Source organism: Mytilus trossulus, chromosome 1, assembly GCF_036588685.1.
Source record: "Mytilus trossulus isolate FHL-02 chromosome 1, PNRI_Mtr1.1.1.hap1, whole genome shotgun sequence".
Taxonomy (NCBI): domain Eukaryota; kingdom Metazoa; phylum Mollusca; class Bivalvia; order Mytilida; family Mytilidae; genus Mytilus; species Mytilus trossulus.
Genome location: NC_086373.1, coordinates 7,420,595 through 7,438,180, shown reverse-complemented (window position 1 = coordinate 7,438,180; position 17,586 = coordinate 7,420,595). Strand labels below are relative to the sequence as shown.

The 17,586-nt window shown below is 30.5% G+C and overlaps 1 protein-coding gene across 2 annotated transcripts; it reads left to right on the top strand.

The window, feature by feature from the left end:
* Positions 1 to 166: 166 nt before the first annotated feature.
* Positions 167 to 15,985, top strand: LOC134713915 (polyadenylate-binding protein-interacting protein 1-like). Of its 2 annotated transcripts, XM_063575200.1 has the most exons (11): positions 167 to 424; positions 2,315 to 2,391; positions 4,076 to 4,147; positions 4,952 to 5,185; positions 6,101 to 6,213; positions 6,771 to 6,879; positions 7,595 to 7,720; positions 9,028 to 9,140; positions 9,699 to 9,816; positions 13,416 to 13,609; positions 13,900 to 15,985. In XM_063575200.1, the coding sequence occupies exons 1-11, from the start codon at positions 292 to 294 to the stop codon at positions 14,000 to 14,002; spliced, it is 1,392 nt and encodes a 463-aa protein (XP_063431270.1). In that variant the 5' UTR covers positions 167 to 291; the 3' UTR covers positions 14,003 to 15,985. The 2 variants fall into 2 exon arrangements, with proteins under 2 accessions (XP_063431270.1, XP_063431274.1); XM_063575204.1 differs by lacking the exon at positions 4,076 to 4,147.
* The last annotated feature ends 1,601 nt before the right edge of the window (positions 15,986 to 17,586 follow it).

Sequence of the window (17,586 nt, the reverse complement as noted above, 5' to 3'; positions counted from 1 at the left end):
TTAATTCATAATGTATCCGTATTAATTATTTTATTTTTTCAATAAATAATATTTTTGAATAACGAATATTGATTTATGAACATATTTATTGATAAAAAAATATATATTATAGTATTCAATTTTTATATTATCAAAATAAAATTTTGTTTATACTGAAAACATCAGCTAGTTAATCCCGCACCAAATTATGATTTCGAGCATCTGTTTACATGAAGTTTCGCAATGATTTCGTAAAACTCACCTTAGATTAGAGTGTAACATACCAATATTTTAGATAGACACAGAAAAGACATGTCTAACAACATAAACGGTGATATGAACATTATGTCTAATCCCGATCGTTCTTCAGATAATCGAACGAGCCCTAAGAAAGAATTGAGAAAACCACACGAATCAACACAAGCAAGGTTATCATATGGTCCAGGTTTGTTGTGTTTCTATACTGCTATTGTGTGTATGGAGTTTCATTTGATAGGAGTATATGTTTATATGATACAGGATTTCATTCTTTAGTCTGGTTAATGCAAAAGTTTTGACACATCACATGTTTCAGTTTCCTTGAAATATAAATCTGTTATTGCTATCAGGTACAAAAAATATGTATTTGTCCAAGTAAATCTATTCAATTTCAAACCAACCCTATCAATGATTATGGAATATTAATATAATGAATACTTTGAATTAAGGTATTTTTACCAATTGTTTCCTGCATGTGTCGATGATGCAACACTCTTCTATAGTTTAAAATAAAACAGACTGAAATTAAAAATTTGATAAGAACTCTAGATACAAATCCAAACAGGGTCTAAGATTTTTGAAAGTGAATACAGGGGTTTAATTATTCTTTATGGCCTTGGACAGAGCTCCAGATAAGCTGCGTATTTGCGTGATTACGCAATAAAAATAATTGAAAACCCAATGCAAGTGTTCATTGCTGCGTTCTAAAACCCAATTCATGCAAAGGAAAAACCAATAATTTGTCAAAACTATGAGTTCTTAACGCTTTAAGTCGCTATGGTATGCGTTATTCACCCTTATCTATTACATAGTCGTCGCGTAAATCTATTTATGTAATATTGAAAATCGGAAATGTCTTTTTGTTCTAAAAATAGAGCGATGTTAAAGGTACACGTGGTGATGAAAACATTTCGATCTTCTCTGTCTTTATCCAATGATCGTTAGCCATTGCGTCATAATTCGATTCATACTTCTCGGGATTGAACATAACAGTTTAATAGCAATAAATTAAAAACAAAAGTAAATTTCTGGTAAGGCCATAAAAAAGAATAGGTTTGTTTGCCCAAACACTATACCTACCCAGAAAAAAGCTGCCTGCTCAAATTCTTTTATTGTCCTGATTTGAAGAAGGTTTTTTTTATCAGATAGGCATGAAGACTAATAAACTTCAATTTCTCTTTTTGAAAAAAAAAGAAGAAAATGCCTACCTACCTACCCACTGTCTCAACCTTTGGGTAGGGTTTGGGCAAACCAAAATATTTTTAATTGTGGCCTAAAAATATTGAATAGAAGCTTTTTAAGCATGTTTGAGTTTCTTTTTGAGAGGATTATGATGATAACAAGACTAAGCTAGTGTTGTTAGGAAGTGTCGCTTGAATGCACGGGGTCATTCAATGGCGAATCCAGGCGTGTTTGCCTGCTTAAATTACTTCGGAAACCAAAAGTTCTGTTAAAGGACAAGTAAATCCAGATTTATGTAAATAAAGTTAGACAAAAAAATTGTTTATTTATAGTTCAAGAGTATATATTTATTTCATTTTAGTTGGTGAGTTAACACACACATTCAATATCGTGTTAATAAAAAACCCAATACATTAAGGAGCTTGGTGGTGAAAAACCCAATTTGATATTTGTTTGAGGGGTGGACTGGAATTAATTATGCAATTGAAAAACTATTTCACTCAATTAAATAAAAAATGGAGGGGTAAAAACCCCAATTTGTGAATTCTTATCTGGAGCTCTGCTTGACGTATCTAATAGTGAGAAGAAGAAATTTTTCATATCTTGTAACTCACATCTAGCTAAGCTGCTAATGTGCTTGTTAGAAAGAGCTAAATCATTCACACAGACTATATAATCAAAGTGGATACTAAATTGTATTATATTTTAGAATTTTACAGTTAACTTAACAATGCTTAAGACTTGTTTTAAAAGGAAATATAGATGCATATTGCATAATATATACTTGAGATTTTAAACCTGTAACTCCCAAATTAAGAGTTACATTAATTGTTCTATTCTCTGTGTTACTTAAGAAATCCCCTATTTGTAAATTTGTTTTTATCTGACATTTTAGGTTCTAGAGATGCATCATTAAGTCCTGCAAAGAAGACAACCTTATCAGCTACAGCTAAAGAATTTGTTCCCAAAGCAGTAAGTACAAATGTATACTGAAGACAGACAGTAGAATTGTACATATAATGCCTTTATGCTTACATTCACTTCACTTAAACTTTGGTAGTTGGATAGTTGTCACATTGGCAACCATACCACACCTTTGGCAAATCATTTTACTATTTACTCTAACTTCAAGATATCTTATATAAAAAGAATTTGTAAGTGTAATGTTTATTATGAAGATATATTATTAAAACAAGATTATATAAGGTATCTTTAATATTATTTGAGATATATCTTATATATTATATTCAATATCTAATAAAGTTTTTACGATATCCTATAAACATGATAAAGGATATAAGAAATCTTACATTTTATATGAGATACTGTATCTTATAATATTAAATGAAATATCTTCAAGTTAGAATAGATAGTAAAATGACTTGCCATACACATCCCATCATTTATATATATGATAGTACATAATGCTTTTGTGAATGCTTTTTACTGACAAATTTGGTGCAAGAAAAGGAAGATTATTAGTTTATCAGTATCTGGTCTATATGCAGCAGTTTGTAACTTAGTCAGTTCAGGGGAACTACTGAGTAAGTCAAAGATATGTAATTGTATAAGCATTTGTATATCTCATTTCCATTATAATGATTTGTACGTATACCCAACCTTTCAAGTATGGTTAGAATTCATTGACTTTGAAATAAAATAGGGAAAGGAAATTGGGAATGTGTCAAAGAGACAACAACCTGACAAAAGAGTTAAACAACTGAAGGTCACTTTGAAAGTTGTGATGGATAAGATAACATGTCACAACTTTGCATTCTAGTTTCAACTTTTGTTTTATTCAATCAAAATAAAATAAAGGTAAGAAGTAAGAACAATTTCTAAGGGGTGTACTGTGTATAACTACGGTAATCAAATTAATATGTCAATTAGAAAATCTTAATTACGTTCATAGTTTAACATTGAACCATATGGGAGTTTAACATTGTTACATGGGACATATAAGCTGTTACATGTGACAGATCAAGGCTAATTGCCACATGTACATCAGAGTACTAATATAATGGTATTTTTCTCATTTTAATGATCAGGATTTGAAATTTATTGTTGGTTCCTCAATTGAACATGCTCTTACCAGAAAAAATCTATTCACATGTACAAATCTCTCCAAATTTGCCTTCCTACCCTAATTTTATGTCAATGTAACAATAGTACTATAAATATTTCATAAATATGTCAAATGCTGTTTTGAAATTGATAATATGAATAATAAAGAGATGTAATCTTGAAACCCAATGAACAATCATAACCAAATTTAATTAACAGCTGGTTTCATTGAGTGTGTAGCTGAAGATAATATATCTGGTTAGCTTGCTTGTTAGCTGAACTGTGAAGGTCAGATATACTACCCTCCTTTCGAATTAGCCTGGTCAAACAGACAGATAGATTGGTTATCTGCTGAACTAGTCTACTCTTAAAGGAGGGTAGTTTACCTGACCTAGGCTAACAATGACTTCACGGTTCAGTTAACAAGCAAGCTTACCAAAGATATTAACTTTGGCTTCACACTCAATGAAACCAGCTGTAAGTGAATAAACTTAACACGCTTTAGGTTTTTTCCTTCTCAGAATTGCATCCATTTACATTTCTAACAGTCAAAGCTTAGAGTTCTTTCTTTACTTAATGCTTTCTATTCTAGGCTTCCAATCTTTCTGTAGCTGCTGCTGAGTTTGTACCCAGACAGTCACCATTTCCAGCTTATGCTAATCAGGTAGCACATACACTTATTATTATATACTGTAATAACCACACCTAGCACTAAGGGCTAGTATTAGTTAATCTCATCAGTTTGCATCCATTCTCTATGGAAATAAATGTTTGCCTGCAGGAGCTGAAATGAGTGTTTTTTGTGTGAAGATAAATTAATGTTTGTAACTTTGTAGTGACAACAATATCTTCCGTAAGTGTGAAAGTGATTGTCCTAATTATCGTACAATGAGAGGTAATGTTACACTTGTGACAGTATAGAGCATGGTGTGTTTAAACAATCCCTTGCAAATCAGAGTTGTGCTCCCTTTGGGTCGAAATTAGGTTGACATTTTATCACTTTCCCAATGGTTTCTAAACAACAAGAGTCCAATATATATTGCTGTGTGTTTTTAAGTATAAACTAATAGATTTTGAATTAGATTAAACATATTGCTTCTTAAACAAATGTTCGGATTTGTCATTTTAAATGTAAATGCTTACTCAAGGTGAAATGAATATTTAAACTAGACATTTCTGTTTTGTTTTTGAGATGATGATAAGTAAGGCTTTGTGCAGATATACAAGAAGAGATATTGATTGTCGAAATGTCCATCTGGTGCAGAAATATTGGTACCATTTTAGTCTAAATAATTATGACCTCTGGAAAGGCTATTACATGTATTGTTTTGCTTTGACACCTTACAAGTTGTTATATACACCTATAATAGAAAATAAGATCTTGTGTAATGTGTTTATTTTATTATTCCAATATTTCATAGTAAAGTGCTACTCTTAATAACATTTGTATTTTATTTATAATTTTCAGAATAATTTATTTGAAGATTTTCAACGCTTAGTAAATATTGGTCCCCAGGATATAAATCAATCTGGACCATCTCCATCAGTAGAGAAGATCATTGATGCCTTCAATAGTATACTATATGAAATGACAATACAACCTGGTAGTGTTGAAGATTCATTAAAACCTTTTGTAGATTTGCTGCAGAACTGCTCCGATGACCAAGCTATTAATAATATTGTAGAAAGCTTGTTCGAACAGGTACTTTTTTATGCTCAAGCGGCAGGGGAGAGGGCATGATGTGTTACCATTGTTAGTCCTTCATCCGAACATACATCCAAATATAAGTAGCTGTTCTCTAACTTTAGTTTGCCTTAATCAATTGCTATGAAACTTGTACATAATTATCATAAAACACAGATCATGTTTGAATTTGGGCGGCATCCATATATGTCTCTCTAGTTTTGTCCGTTTATAACATTTAATGAAAGCATCTGTGTCCCTTGGACATATTTCCTTTTATTGCTATTTGAAAATATTTTTTTATGAGAATTAAACTTGGATCAAATGTTTTAAAATTTAGGTTATTAAAGATTACATGGGTATAATCCTACATGCGGTTGTAGTTCTGTGACTGCTATTAAAGTATTCTCAGAATTTGCATTATTCAATATATTCTTTAGATCATATCACTAGTCAAACCTACCTATGGGGATCTTACCATGTCTTGATTTGGACAATGGTTGTTTTATTTCCTTGGACTTAAATTCGTGGAAAAAGTCATCCACGAAAATTGGTACTCCACGAATAAAAGTACTTTCACAGTATTGCTGCAAGACAAACATACACGACAAACCAATATTTCAATGATAAAGTAGATTAAAACATTCGATAATTTATTTAAGAAAAGAACTGCAGATGGTATGCATTTGTACTGTGGATTGGACTTTATTTAAAATAATGTAAACAAAACTATGTTCCCTTACTTAACATGCTTCAAAATTCTAGTGAAAACATGGACAAATATACAGATTAACGTCCTATAAATTATTGTGGAAAAAACTAATAAACAATTATGAAATTCTACAGTTTTAAGGATGGACAAATTTATGGAATTAACTACATGTAAGTTTTAACTCCTCTAGAATTGTTTTACAATTTTGATAATGTTTTCAGAGTATAATAGAACCAAATTTTCGATATACTGGTGCGAAGGTAGTGCAGTATTTATCTAATCAACTTAAAGGAAATGCAGCCTTTTCCAACTTTAGAAACCTTTTCCTTACACGGTTAGTATTATCAGTTGTAGTTTTGTGTTGTGTTAATTTGTGCTCGACTTATTAAAGACTTATTAAATCAGTTGATTTGTTAATCAATTATTATTAGTGGTACATTTTCTATTTTTACAAAAATATTGCAAAAACTAAAGGTTATATAATTTTCAGTTTGCATTCCAATTTCCTATATTAAAATGATTTTGGGTAAATGCATCATTGAGCTTGATTGTTAAAAATATGTCACTATAATCTCCATTTTATGTTTACACATTTACATGTTTAACTTTATACATTTATATTGGTGGCCTTCAATAGTTATTTGCCCCTTGGTCAGGTTGTTGTCTCACGTTCCCCATTACCAATATCTATTTTATAGACAGTAATAGTATTCTAGGTGGGATAGATAAGAAACAAGGAACATATAAAGACACATTCCCCATTATCATTCTCTATTTTATAGACAGTAATAATATCCTAGGTGGGATAGATGAGAAACAAGGAACATATAAAATATTTAGGTAAATACAATATACTTTGAAAAATGAATATATTTTGTTTGTTTTTTACAGATGCAAAGAAGAATATTTGAAAAAGGAAGAATTAATATCACATCCAGAATCAGTTTCCAGATTATGTGGATTTACAATGTTTATGGGAGAACTATTTTTGAATGTAGAAGTACGAAATATATTCTATGCCATGTTTACTTACAAACTCATCAATAATAGGAGAGTTTTAATTCCATACAACAGAAACCCATCATTTGATAAAAGTTTCATCAGTGGGGCTTGAAAAGAAAATATCAACTTGTCTATTTCTTTTTCAAGAACAACCTTAAAAAAATATTTTAACCACTTTTAATATTCATACTGAGTGGTCTAAGTACTGTACAGCGGGTTAACTTTGAAGGTGTAAAATTTCACAATTTTCATTGAATAATGTATACGAAATATCTGGCAGTTATTATATTGGCGGATTCAAAATTTTTATCTATTCCTTTGCATGTGCACTTTTTAATTGGCAGAATTTATTTTACCGATTTTGTTTCTATCAGCAAAAATAAGCTAAAAATTACAACCCAGCGAAAATAACCAGCTATATTTTTTTTAATTTACTAGTGGCAGGTACCTTTAACACTGATCTTATTTTACTATGATTGAAAGGTTGTTTTGGTCTCTAGACATCCTGGCTTCATCCACCAAAAAAATTAGCACCTAGGTTATACCTAATTTTTGCTGTAAATGGTACTATTTAACACAAACAATCGAAGACATTTTGTGTGTCCATTCTTTTCTTTATCTATAACTGTTATTTACCTGAAAGGTAGGCTTTATGAATATTATTAAAAGAAATGTTAACCAAAAACAACTAACATTTGACTGAAATATTATAGGTAGAGAATGCACAAGGTGTTAAACAAAAAATAGCTGTTATTAGATTTGTTATTAGAGATTTACTGCTGGTATTACTGGAACATTCTACAGATGAAACAGTCAAATCTGCCACACAGTTATTAAAAGTAAGTAACAAACTATTGGAACTTATATTGAATGTTTTCTTTTAGTTATGAACATAACTATATTTCAGTTGTTGTCATACCAAGAAGATAGGTCAAGGATACTTTCTACTGTATTAGTATTGGCACATCTTATTTCTAAGATTATTATTTGACCCTGCTTTCTGACTCCTGACTTATTGACTTTAAAAACTTTTGCATATACATGTTATTGTTTGTAATTATGTTTGTTTAAGGGAAACCACTTATGATAAGTCAATCATATTTGGTATGCAAATTTATAAGCATTGGCACATCTCATTTCCATAGAGGTAATATGGCCCTGCACATTCAGTAATGATTCAGTGACTTTTATTGTTTTGCATGTTTTACATGTTAAAAGTATTACCAATATAATTTTAACATTTCAACAAAATTATGTACAGGCAAGACAATCTCTTAAGTCCTGGGATTGGTGTATGGAGATGACCTTAGGGTTGTACTCTGTGCATTCTGTCTGGCAAATCAATTTTCCACACTTATTTTCTTCATGCCTGAAGAATTTGATTTGATATTCGGTGAATTGCTTTATCATGACTAAGTTACAGATCAGTTCAAAGTTTGTTCCAGTCTGAAAAAAATTGTGCAGAGTTTCGGTCGAGCTCCTTTGACTTCGAAAATTTACTAAAATAATGATTTTTGCGCAATTTATATTCTTGAATATATTGATGTTATCACATGTAGTGGTATATAGTTTTATCATGACAAGGTACAGATCAAGTTTGAATTTTGTTCATGTCTGGTGATTTTATGAGTTAATGTCCTTAAACCTAGAAAATTACCTAAAATACTAAATTTTGCCCAATTCATTTTGTCATTCTTGAAGATTTTGATTAGTTAATTCGTATTAGTTTTATCAGGATAAGTTACAGATCATGGTTGATTTTTGTTTTGATAGGATAATTGTGTGCAGAGTTTGGTCCTTGGACATAGAAAATTCACTTAAATAATCGGTTTTCAACACTTTTTTTCGTCATGTTTGAAGATAACTACTTGGTATTTATAATAAAGTTTACACCATGACAAGTTACAGATCAATTTACAGTTTTGTTTCAATAGAATGAACTTTTAACTGGTAATAAACTATGTATTGCTATGCAATACTCACAGAATGTGTGTTTATTTTCAATCTATACTGATATTGAAATAAATGAATGAACAAAATGGCAAAGGAGTATTAGTGAACAGTTCTATTGATATTTACTTGTGGTATGAACACTAATAATATTGGTGTTTTGATAGTGTTTTCAATTTAATTTTAAATTTGATAGATGGCAGGAGCTGCAATTGAAGATACAGGACATTTAAATAAACCTGAAGAAGGCAACTATAGTGAAATATTTACACGTCTTGGTCAGTTACAGGCAAATCAGCATTTAAATAAGTAAGTAAAACTAAAATAGTAATTATGTTGTTTTTTTTAGTCCCTGTTTTTAATATGGTTCAACTTTGTTTATTTTCAATATGGGGTTTGATGTTCTTCTGTATCTGTAACTGTATTCAGGTATTTGATTTTGAGCCAGGTTATCAGATTGGTCCACATTGAGGTCAAAAATAAACTTTGTATGATTTCATAATTTCATCAAAAATAGAATTTTGGGTTCCTTTGATATGCTGATCCTTATCATGTATTTATATTTTGATATTGGGCAATAATCGGTGAATATCTAATTTCAAATTTTAAGTTCATTGACCACATTCATTCTGTATCAGAAACCTTTGCTTGGATAAATGTTAAATCACAATCTAAATAAGGGCTGTATCTAGCTTGAATGTAGTGTCCATTCTTGCCCCAACTAATATGGGTTTTGACCTCTGTGGTCCTATCAAGCTGCGTCCATGCAGTATTTAATTTAATTTATTACCTTATTAATTAAGTTCAAACACAAAGACAACACATTCTTTTTTATCATTAAGTCCGATTATGTTGTTGTTATTTCAGGACAAGTCAATGTTTGATAGCATCAGTTTTAAGTCTTAAGTCCAGTAACTGGGGACGAAGAGATTCAGCATCCTCTCAGCCAAACATGTCTTTTCAGAACCAACAGGAATATGATCTGGTAAGTTCTTGCTGTGGAGCACCTGATATCACTTCCATGCATGATGATTGGGTTCATGTTGTTGAGTCTTTACTTGTTTGAATAATTGGCCCAATCTGGACCATCACAATCATCCATTGGATGTTTATATTAAAAATAATGTCAGAACACATATTCTGGACATGTCTTATAAAGTATTTGATGACTCAGAAGAACTTGGTAGGTGGATATATTCATCTGTTCACTTGAACTACCACTTAAATTAGACAGTTTTATTTGGGATTTTAGAGAAAAAAATTACTTAAGGAACCGCAATTTTATTAACTAAATTTTATATATACAGAACAAAAATGCAAAGTGGACAAGTAAATAATGAAGCTTTAAAAAAAATATCTTAAAAGAAAATTTAAATCAGATAGACATATCTTTGTGTACTTAAGGTGGTATGGGTGTATTTCGCCATCTTGGATTGTAAAAAAACAGAGAATCTAAGGTCCATATTTTCTATCAAGTTAGTAAAATTTGATGCAGGAATGCAGATATTTAATGTGAATTTTCATTTATAAGAACCAATTTATAAGAATATAATTTAAAAATATTAATATTTTTACAAGTGTAGATTATTTTTTATATTTTTTTTAATATTTTCAAATTGTCAATTTAAGGGGAGTTAACTATAAAACAGTGCATTTTCTGAAGGACTCTACATGAAATTTTCCTATTTTGTCTTTCAGCAGAAAAAAACGTATGGTGACCCTATCTTTTCTTTTGATATTCTCAAAGCATTGTCTGACAGCAATCTTTTCCTAATTTATTTTACAATTCTATCATTTTGTTTAGTTTCTATTCACAAAATGTTGTTTTTTCCTGTATAATCCATTACAAAATTTGTCATTTTGTCACAACCTGTAGCTTGAGAAAATGCGCGGTGACCTATCATTTTTATGATATTTTTGAACATGTATCAATAGATACTACATTTTGACAAAGTATGAACAAATTCTATCATTTTTATTTTAGACTCCCATACCACCTTAAGGGGGCTCGTGGGTCTAAATCATTTTTTTTATACGACCGCAAATTTTGAAAAAATTTTCGTCGTATATTGCTATCACGTTGGCGTCGTCGTCTGTGTCGTCGTCGTCCGAATACTTTTAGTTTTCGCACTCTAACTTTAGTAAAAGTGAATAGAAATCTATTAAATTTTAACACAAGGTTTATGACCATAAAAGGAAGGTTGGTATTGATTTTGGGAGTTTTTGTCCCAATATTTTAGGAATTAGGGGCCAAAATGGGCCCAAATAAGCATTTTCTTGGTTTTCGCACTATAACTTTAGTTTAAGTTAATAGAAATCTATGAAATTTTGACACAAGGTTGATGACCACAAAAGAAAGGTTGGGATTGTTTTGGGAGTTTTGGTTCCAACAGTTTAGGAATTAGGGGCCAAAAAAGGGCCCAAATACATTATTATTGGTTTTCGCACAATAACTTTAGTTTAAGTAAATAGAAATCAATGAAATTTAAACATAATGTTTATGACCACGAAAGGAAGATTAATATTGATTTTGGGAGTTTAGGTCCCAACAGTTTAGGAATTAGGGGCCAAAAAGGGACCCAAATAAGCATTTTTCTTGGTTTTCACACCATAACGTTAGTATAAGTAAATAGAAATCTATGAAATTTAAACACAAGGTTAATGACCATAAAAGGAAGGTTGATATTGATTTTGGGAGTTTTGGTCCCAACAGTAGGAAAAAGGGGCCCAAAGGGTCCAAAATTAAACTTTGTTTGATTTCATCAAAATTGAATAATTGGGGTTCTTTGATATGCCGAATCTAACTGTGTATGTAGATTCTTAACTTTTGGTCATGTTTTCAAATAGGTCTACATTAAGGTCCAAAGGGTCCAAAATTAAACTTAGTTTGATTTTGACAAAAAATTAATCGGTTGGGTTCTTTGATATGTTGAATCTAAAAATGTACTTAGATTCTTGATTATTGGCCCAGTTTTCAAGTTGGTCCAAATCTGGGTCCAAAATTAAACTTGTTTGATTTCATCAAAAATTGAATAAATGGGGTTCTTTGATATGACAAATCTAACTGTGTATGTAGATTCTTCATTTTTGGTCCCGTTTTCAAATTGGCCTACATTAAGGTCCAAAGGGTCAAAAATTAAACTAAGTTTGATTTTAACAAAAATTAAATTCTTGGGCCTCTTTGATATGCTGAATCTAAACATGTACTTAGATTTTTGATTATGGGCCCAGTTTTCAAGTTGGTCCAAATCAGGATCTAAAATTATTATATTAAGTATTGTGCAATAGCAAGTCTTTTCAATTGCACAGTATTGTGCAATGGCAAGAAATATATAATTTCACAATATTGTGAAATAGCAAATTTTTTTTAAATTAGAGTTATCTTTCTTTGTCCAAAATAGTAAGCAAGAAATATCTTATTGCAAGAATTTTTTTTAATTGGAGTTATCTTTCTTTGTCCAGAATCAACTTAAATCTTTGTTATATACAATATACAATGTATATTCACTTTTTACTACCAACTGATAAATATACAATGTATATTCACTTTTTACTACCAACTGATAAATTTAAATAATCTTTACCATTCAGTGATAACAAGCAGTTTTTTAACATCTTAATATTTTATGATGTATTTAAATGAGTAGTTATTGTTGCAAACTCCATTAGAATATTATAATTGAGATTAGTTTTGGAATAAGGGAAAGGGGGATGTGATTAAAAAATTGGGTTTTATTTTTCTCATTTGAAATTTCATAAATAAAAAGAAAATTTCTCCAAACATTTTTTTGAGAGGATTAATATTGAACAGCATAGTGAATTGCTCTAAGAGAAAACAAAATTTTTAAGTTCATTAGAACACATTCATTCTGTGTCAGAAACCTATGCTGTGTCAACTATTTAATCACAATCCAAATTTAGAGCTGAATCCAGCTTGAATGTTGTGTCCATACTTGCCCCAACCGTTCAGGGTTCAACCTCTGCGGTCGTATAAAGCTACGCCCTGCGAAGCATCTGGTTATTTAATACAGGACTTTGCCTTATTTTTCTATAAATGAACTTTATCTTATACTTAATAGAAAAATGAAATAAAAAAATGGGATCACCGTTCATTTACGCTCACAATCTGCCTTCGAAAGAAGCATACATTTTTGTTAATGTTCTGTTTTTCTGTTGAACTTATAGGAGAAAAATCGGTAATATCGAAATAAAAAAGAAGCTAATTACAGAAATCGCATAAATTTTACAATTATTTAGTTTATGTTCAGCTTATTTGAAAACAACCTTAAAAAATATAGGTCACCAATGAGTTAAAAAAGATATTTCAATTTTTATGCTAAAAATGGCATTTTTGCACCAAAGGGAGATAATTTGGAGCTTTTCCAATGATAACTTCATTTTAAAAGTCACCTGTGGCCAACACGAAAAGATTTTTTGGAATGATTTTTGTACCCTAAGATAAAATAACTACTAAATGTAATTAATAAAATTTGAAAAAAGTTTTATTTTTTTCTGAAAATCTTAAACCGGCGAGCCTCCTTAAGTAGTTATATAAAATTGATCTTTAATGATATATTTTTGTAGAATGAGCCAATATTTTATAACAGTAAGGGACAGCCAATCACGAGAGAAGAGGCAGGTTTTAACGACTATAATAGTTATCTGATGGCAGAGGAGGAGGCAGCTGAGGAGTACGCCAGATGGGAGGCTGGAGAATTAGATGATGGTCAATTTTATCCATCCTGGTCAGCATATCCTGAAAATTATGATTATCAACAGTAAGTTAATTGTTGAATGAAAACTTTAATTTACCAAATACTGTCTGTATATTATTACTCTGATTTCTCTTATGGAGAGGGCTTACATAAGCATTGCCTGTTTCCCAATCCAATTCAAATTTTTTTCAATAAAATACTGTTTAAATTTAACTAAACAATGATATCTGGGATTGGAAAGAATCCAAAATGTAAGGCATATCTGCAAGTCAGGTTATTTGTGATGACTAGATCATCATCTTATTATTTTTAACTTTCATATTTTAATAAAATTTGTGTTTTCTTTATTATAGGATAGAACATTATGATGATGGCTATTCAGGTATGGATGATGAAATGGAGGCAGCTTATGAAGAATTTTTAAAATCTCAAGTTCAAGGTCGACATCATCACTGATAACAATCAGCCACCATTATTTATTAGTGCTTTTATCTTTTGGTGCAAACAAAATTACATATACCATGTGATGAACCATAAAATTGTAAAAAAAATTACAAACACATAAACTTATTTCACATCAAAGTGAAACCATAAAAATTGCTGAATGTAAATATTTGTATACAGTTTTATGTTTATTTCAACAAGATTTGACAATTTTTTTCTAATGAAAACTGATTAAAGGTTATGTGCAACAACTTCATTGGTACCAGGATATTTTATAATGTTCTGATTATTCTTAATGAAATATTATTTTATTTCATCAGTCAAAATCAAGAGAGAGAGAGAAAAAAATGAGCAGGTACTAGACTGATAGAATTCTTATTAATTTACTCATTTGAAGTTTCTATAAAAAGTTTACTGCCACTGTCAGCCCAGCGTAGATTAGTTATAAGATCTATTTGCCTTATTATAACATAGGTTATATGTTTAAGGCGTCGAGGCTGTGATCATTAACCCACCCTGTATAACATGTAAATATTATGTGAAAATGTTGATAGTCAAAATGTGTACATTTATCATACATAAACAGATTCTCATTGAAATTCATTGATATTTGCATTTTCTGAAAAACTAAATTGGGACTAAAAAAATATTATTTAATGCAAATTATTTACCTTGCTGATAACCTGGTTCACTACAGTGAAGACATTGAAAAAGCTTATATACCAAGATTCTTTTTATTAAATATATGGCCGTGGTAAATATTTCATTTCTCAACAAACAAAGACTCTCAACTTCTAACATTCCTCAAACAAAATAGAAATTCTCCCTGATCTTAATACTTGCCAAAAATGTTAATAATTTATGGATCAAATACAGGCTTTTGGGTATTACTTTATTTGATGATTTATTTCCTTGCAGATCTGAAAATTTCCAAACTCTCTGATACTTTTAGATTGTATATCATTTTAACTACCGGTAATCATATACCATGATATTTCTACTGTGTAAGATAGTTAAAAGTATTCTTCCAAAAAAATGTTTTTATGCCCAGATGAACTTGGCATAGTGCTATATGTCTTCATCTATAATTTGCATATTTATGTGTGCTTCCTTTTGTTCTCTTTAAGCTTCAAATTTAAGAAAACAAATAAAAAAATTACACCTGCTTATTTTAAACAAAACAAAAATAAGAAAGTTGCATTGTGCTGTAGTACTCTCAGTGAGTCATCAAAGGTTAGAGTATCATTAGACCACCGGTGTGTCTTTCATCTACTACACACAATTTGATTGGTGGTGAATTGAGACCAATTGAAAAGAGTTTCTAAACTTATGGAGGATATATATATATACATGTATTAACTTGAAAATTAATTGACATGAATGAATGTATTACAAAAGGAATTTATGATGTTATAATTGTTTATATTTTTTTCAATTATGATTGCTTTTAACATAAATTAGCTCAAAGAAAGCAATTGATGAGATACCATTGTCATAAAACTTGTGAATCTTTTTAGTGAAGATTTATATGTTCAGGAACATTAACAACTCAATCACTTGGTCTCAGATACTAATATATGTGGCCATTTATCATGTTCATCAACTCATTGCCTGAACAAAAAAACAACACAAACAGGATGTATTATTCTACTTGATGAAATAATACAACAGACAGGAAAGACCTAATTTTAAAATAGGAATCAACAAGAAAAAAGATACTAGATATAAATACACTATCTCTTCTAAAAAGCTGAGTGATTGAGTGTCAAAAGTCAAAATCTAAATTTGTACACATAAGTTCTATTGTGTATTTAATTGGAGGAATTGTTCACGTTTGAAATGTGTGAACATAAATTAGATATAATAGAGGCTTTCTGATGAAATTGGCACACAAACTTATGTATTATATTGTTCCATATGTTAATTTATGTTTTGTCATTCAACAAACCTGTTTGTGTGCAATGGGAAATGTCCAAAATAAAATTCAGATCTATATTTTGTTTTTTTCTTTTAAAACTCATATTAAAGGTTTATATCGAGAGAGGTAATTCATGTTTTAATACATGTGCTTTAATCAATGTATTATATACTCATACTTAAGGGTAAACATCTGTGAGACAGCAAACTATTAATGCTAGAAATAAAAGAGAAATGTCATCATATGCACTTTGACCAGTGGCGGAATCCAGGAAATTTCATAAGTGGGGGCCCACTTACTGACCTAAGAGGGGGCCCGCTCCAGTCACGCTTCAGTGATTCCCTATGTAAGCAACCAAATTTTTTCCCAAAAAGGGGGGGGGGCTGGACCCCATGCCCCTCCTAAATCCGTCTCTGGTGACAACCAGTGCCAGTATTTGTGAATTAGAAATGGCTAACACATGTTGCTTGGTTAAAACTGTTTTTGAGCTCTCAACCAGTGAATGAAAAAAACAATTGACATTTGTATGCTTCACATCCAGTGTTCCATAATTAATGCATGTTCAGGAGTAGAACAAATTAAAAATTATTTCACTCAGCAAATTTTGCAAAATGGGTAAACTAAGATAAAAAGATGGAATATTGAATTACCATTGGGAAAGGAAGGTGTGCTCGATAGGGGTGGACATTTTGCTAAGTGGAAACGCAAATTAAGAATACCATTTGCTGTAACAAAGATTGATATGCCATGAGCTAGAAGTTCTCCCTGTACAAGCCATCAACAGAGTGTGACTGAGAATTTATATTTCCCACACAGACACATGGTCACCCATTTAGCATGGGTTTAACTGCTGGACAACATTTGTGTTATACCCTAGTCAACCCTTTTAGTTGGGAGAACAGTAAAACAATTCAATAACTCGCTGCATTATAGAAATAAGTTTAATATGTACATTACAAAATCAAAGATTACTTCGAGTGATGGGCAGTTAGAACAAGAACAGCAATACTTTGACATACCAAACAGCTAAAAAATTCAGTGGCATTGGTAAATTCATTGAAAGAAACTGATATCAGAAAAGGAACCATAGCATTTTAGATTTTAGAAAAGTGAAACTGGCATATCAAAATTTACACCAACATTTGGGGCGTTTTGTTCTGCTTTTTTGGTCCTTATGGGTTTTTTACTTTAAAACTATTTTATTCAGTTTTGGATGTTGAAATATTTAGCCTGTATTGCTGTAGAGATGTTAATTGTTGAAATGCACCTTTGGTGCCGTCAAATTGATGCTATTACTGTTTATAGCTGATTTCAAGATTTAAATAATTGAAAAGATGGCAACTGATGTTTATGGAATTGCACATATATTAATTTTAATTTTTGATGGGTTAACAATACATAAATAATTGGAGAGAAAAAAACATGTAGTGTACTGTTAATGCTATTTTTATACGACTGCAAAAGTTTTAAAAAAAATTGTTGTATATTGGTATCACATTGTCTGTGTCGTCGTCAGCATCGTCAGAAGACAGATGGTTTCAGGATAATGAATTTAGTACAAGTAAATAGAAATCAATAAAATTTTAACACAATGTTTATAACCACAAAAGAAGGGTTGGAATTGATTTTGGGGGTTATGGTCCCAACAATTTAGAAATTATAGGCCCAAAACAAGTAT

Bases quoted from the DNA above. Each gene is read 5' to 3' on its own strand.
- LOC134713915 (XM_063575200.1), top strand. From the start codon at position 292: ATGTCTAACAACATAAACGGTGATATGAACATTATGTCTAATCCCGAT. The intron at 425-2,314 runs GTTTGTTGTGTT...CTGACATTTTAG, and splicing joins AAGGTTATCATATGGTCCAG to GTTCTAGAGATGCATCATTA. The intron at 4,148-4,951 runs GTAGCACATACA...TATAATTTTCAG, and splicing joins TTCCAGCTTATGCTAATCAG to AATAATTTATTTGAAGATTT.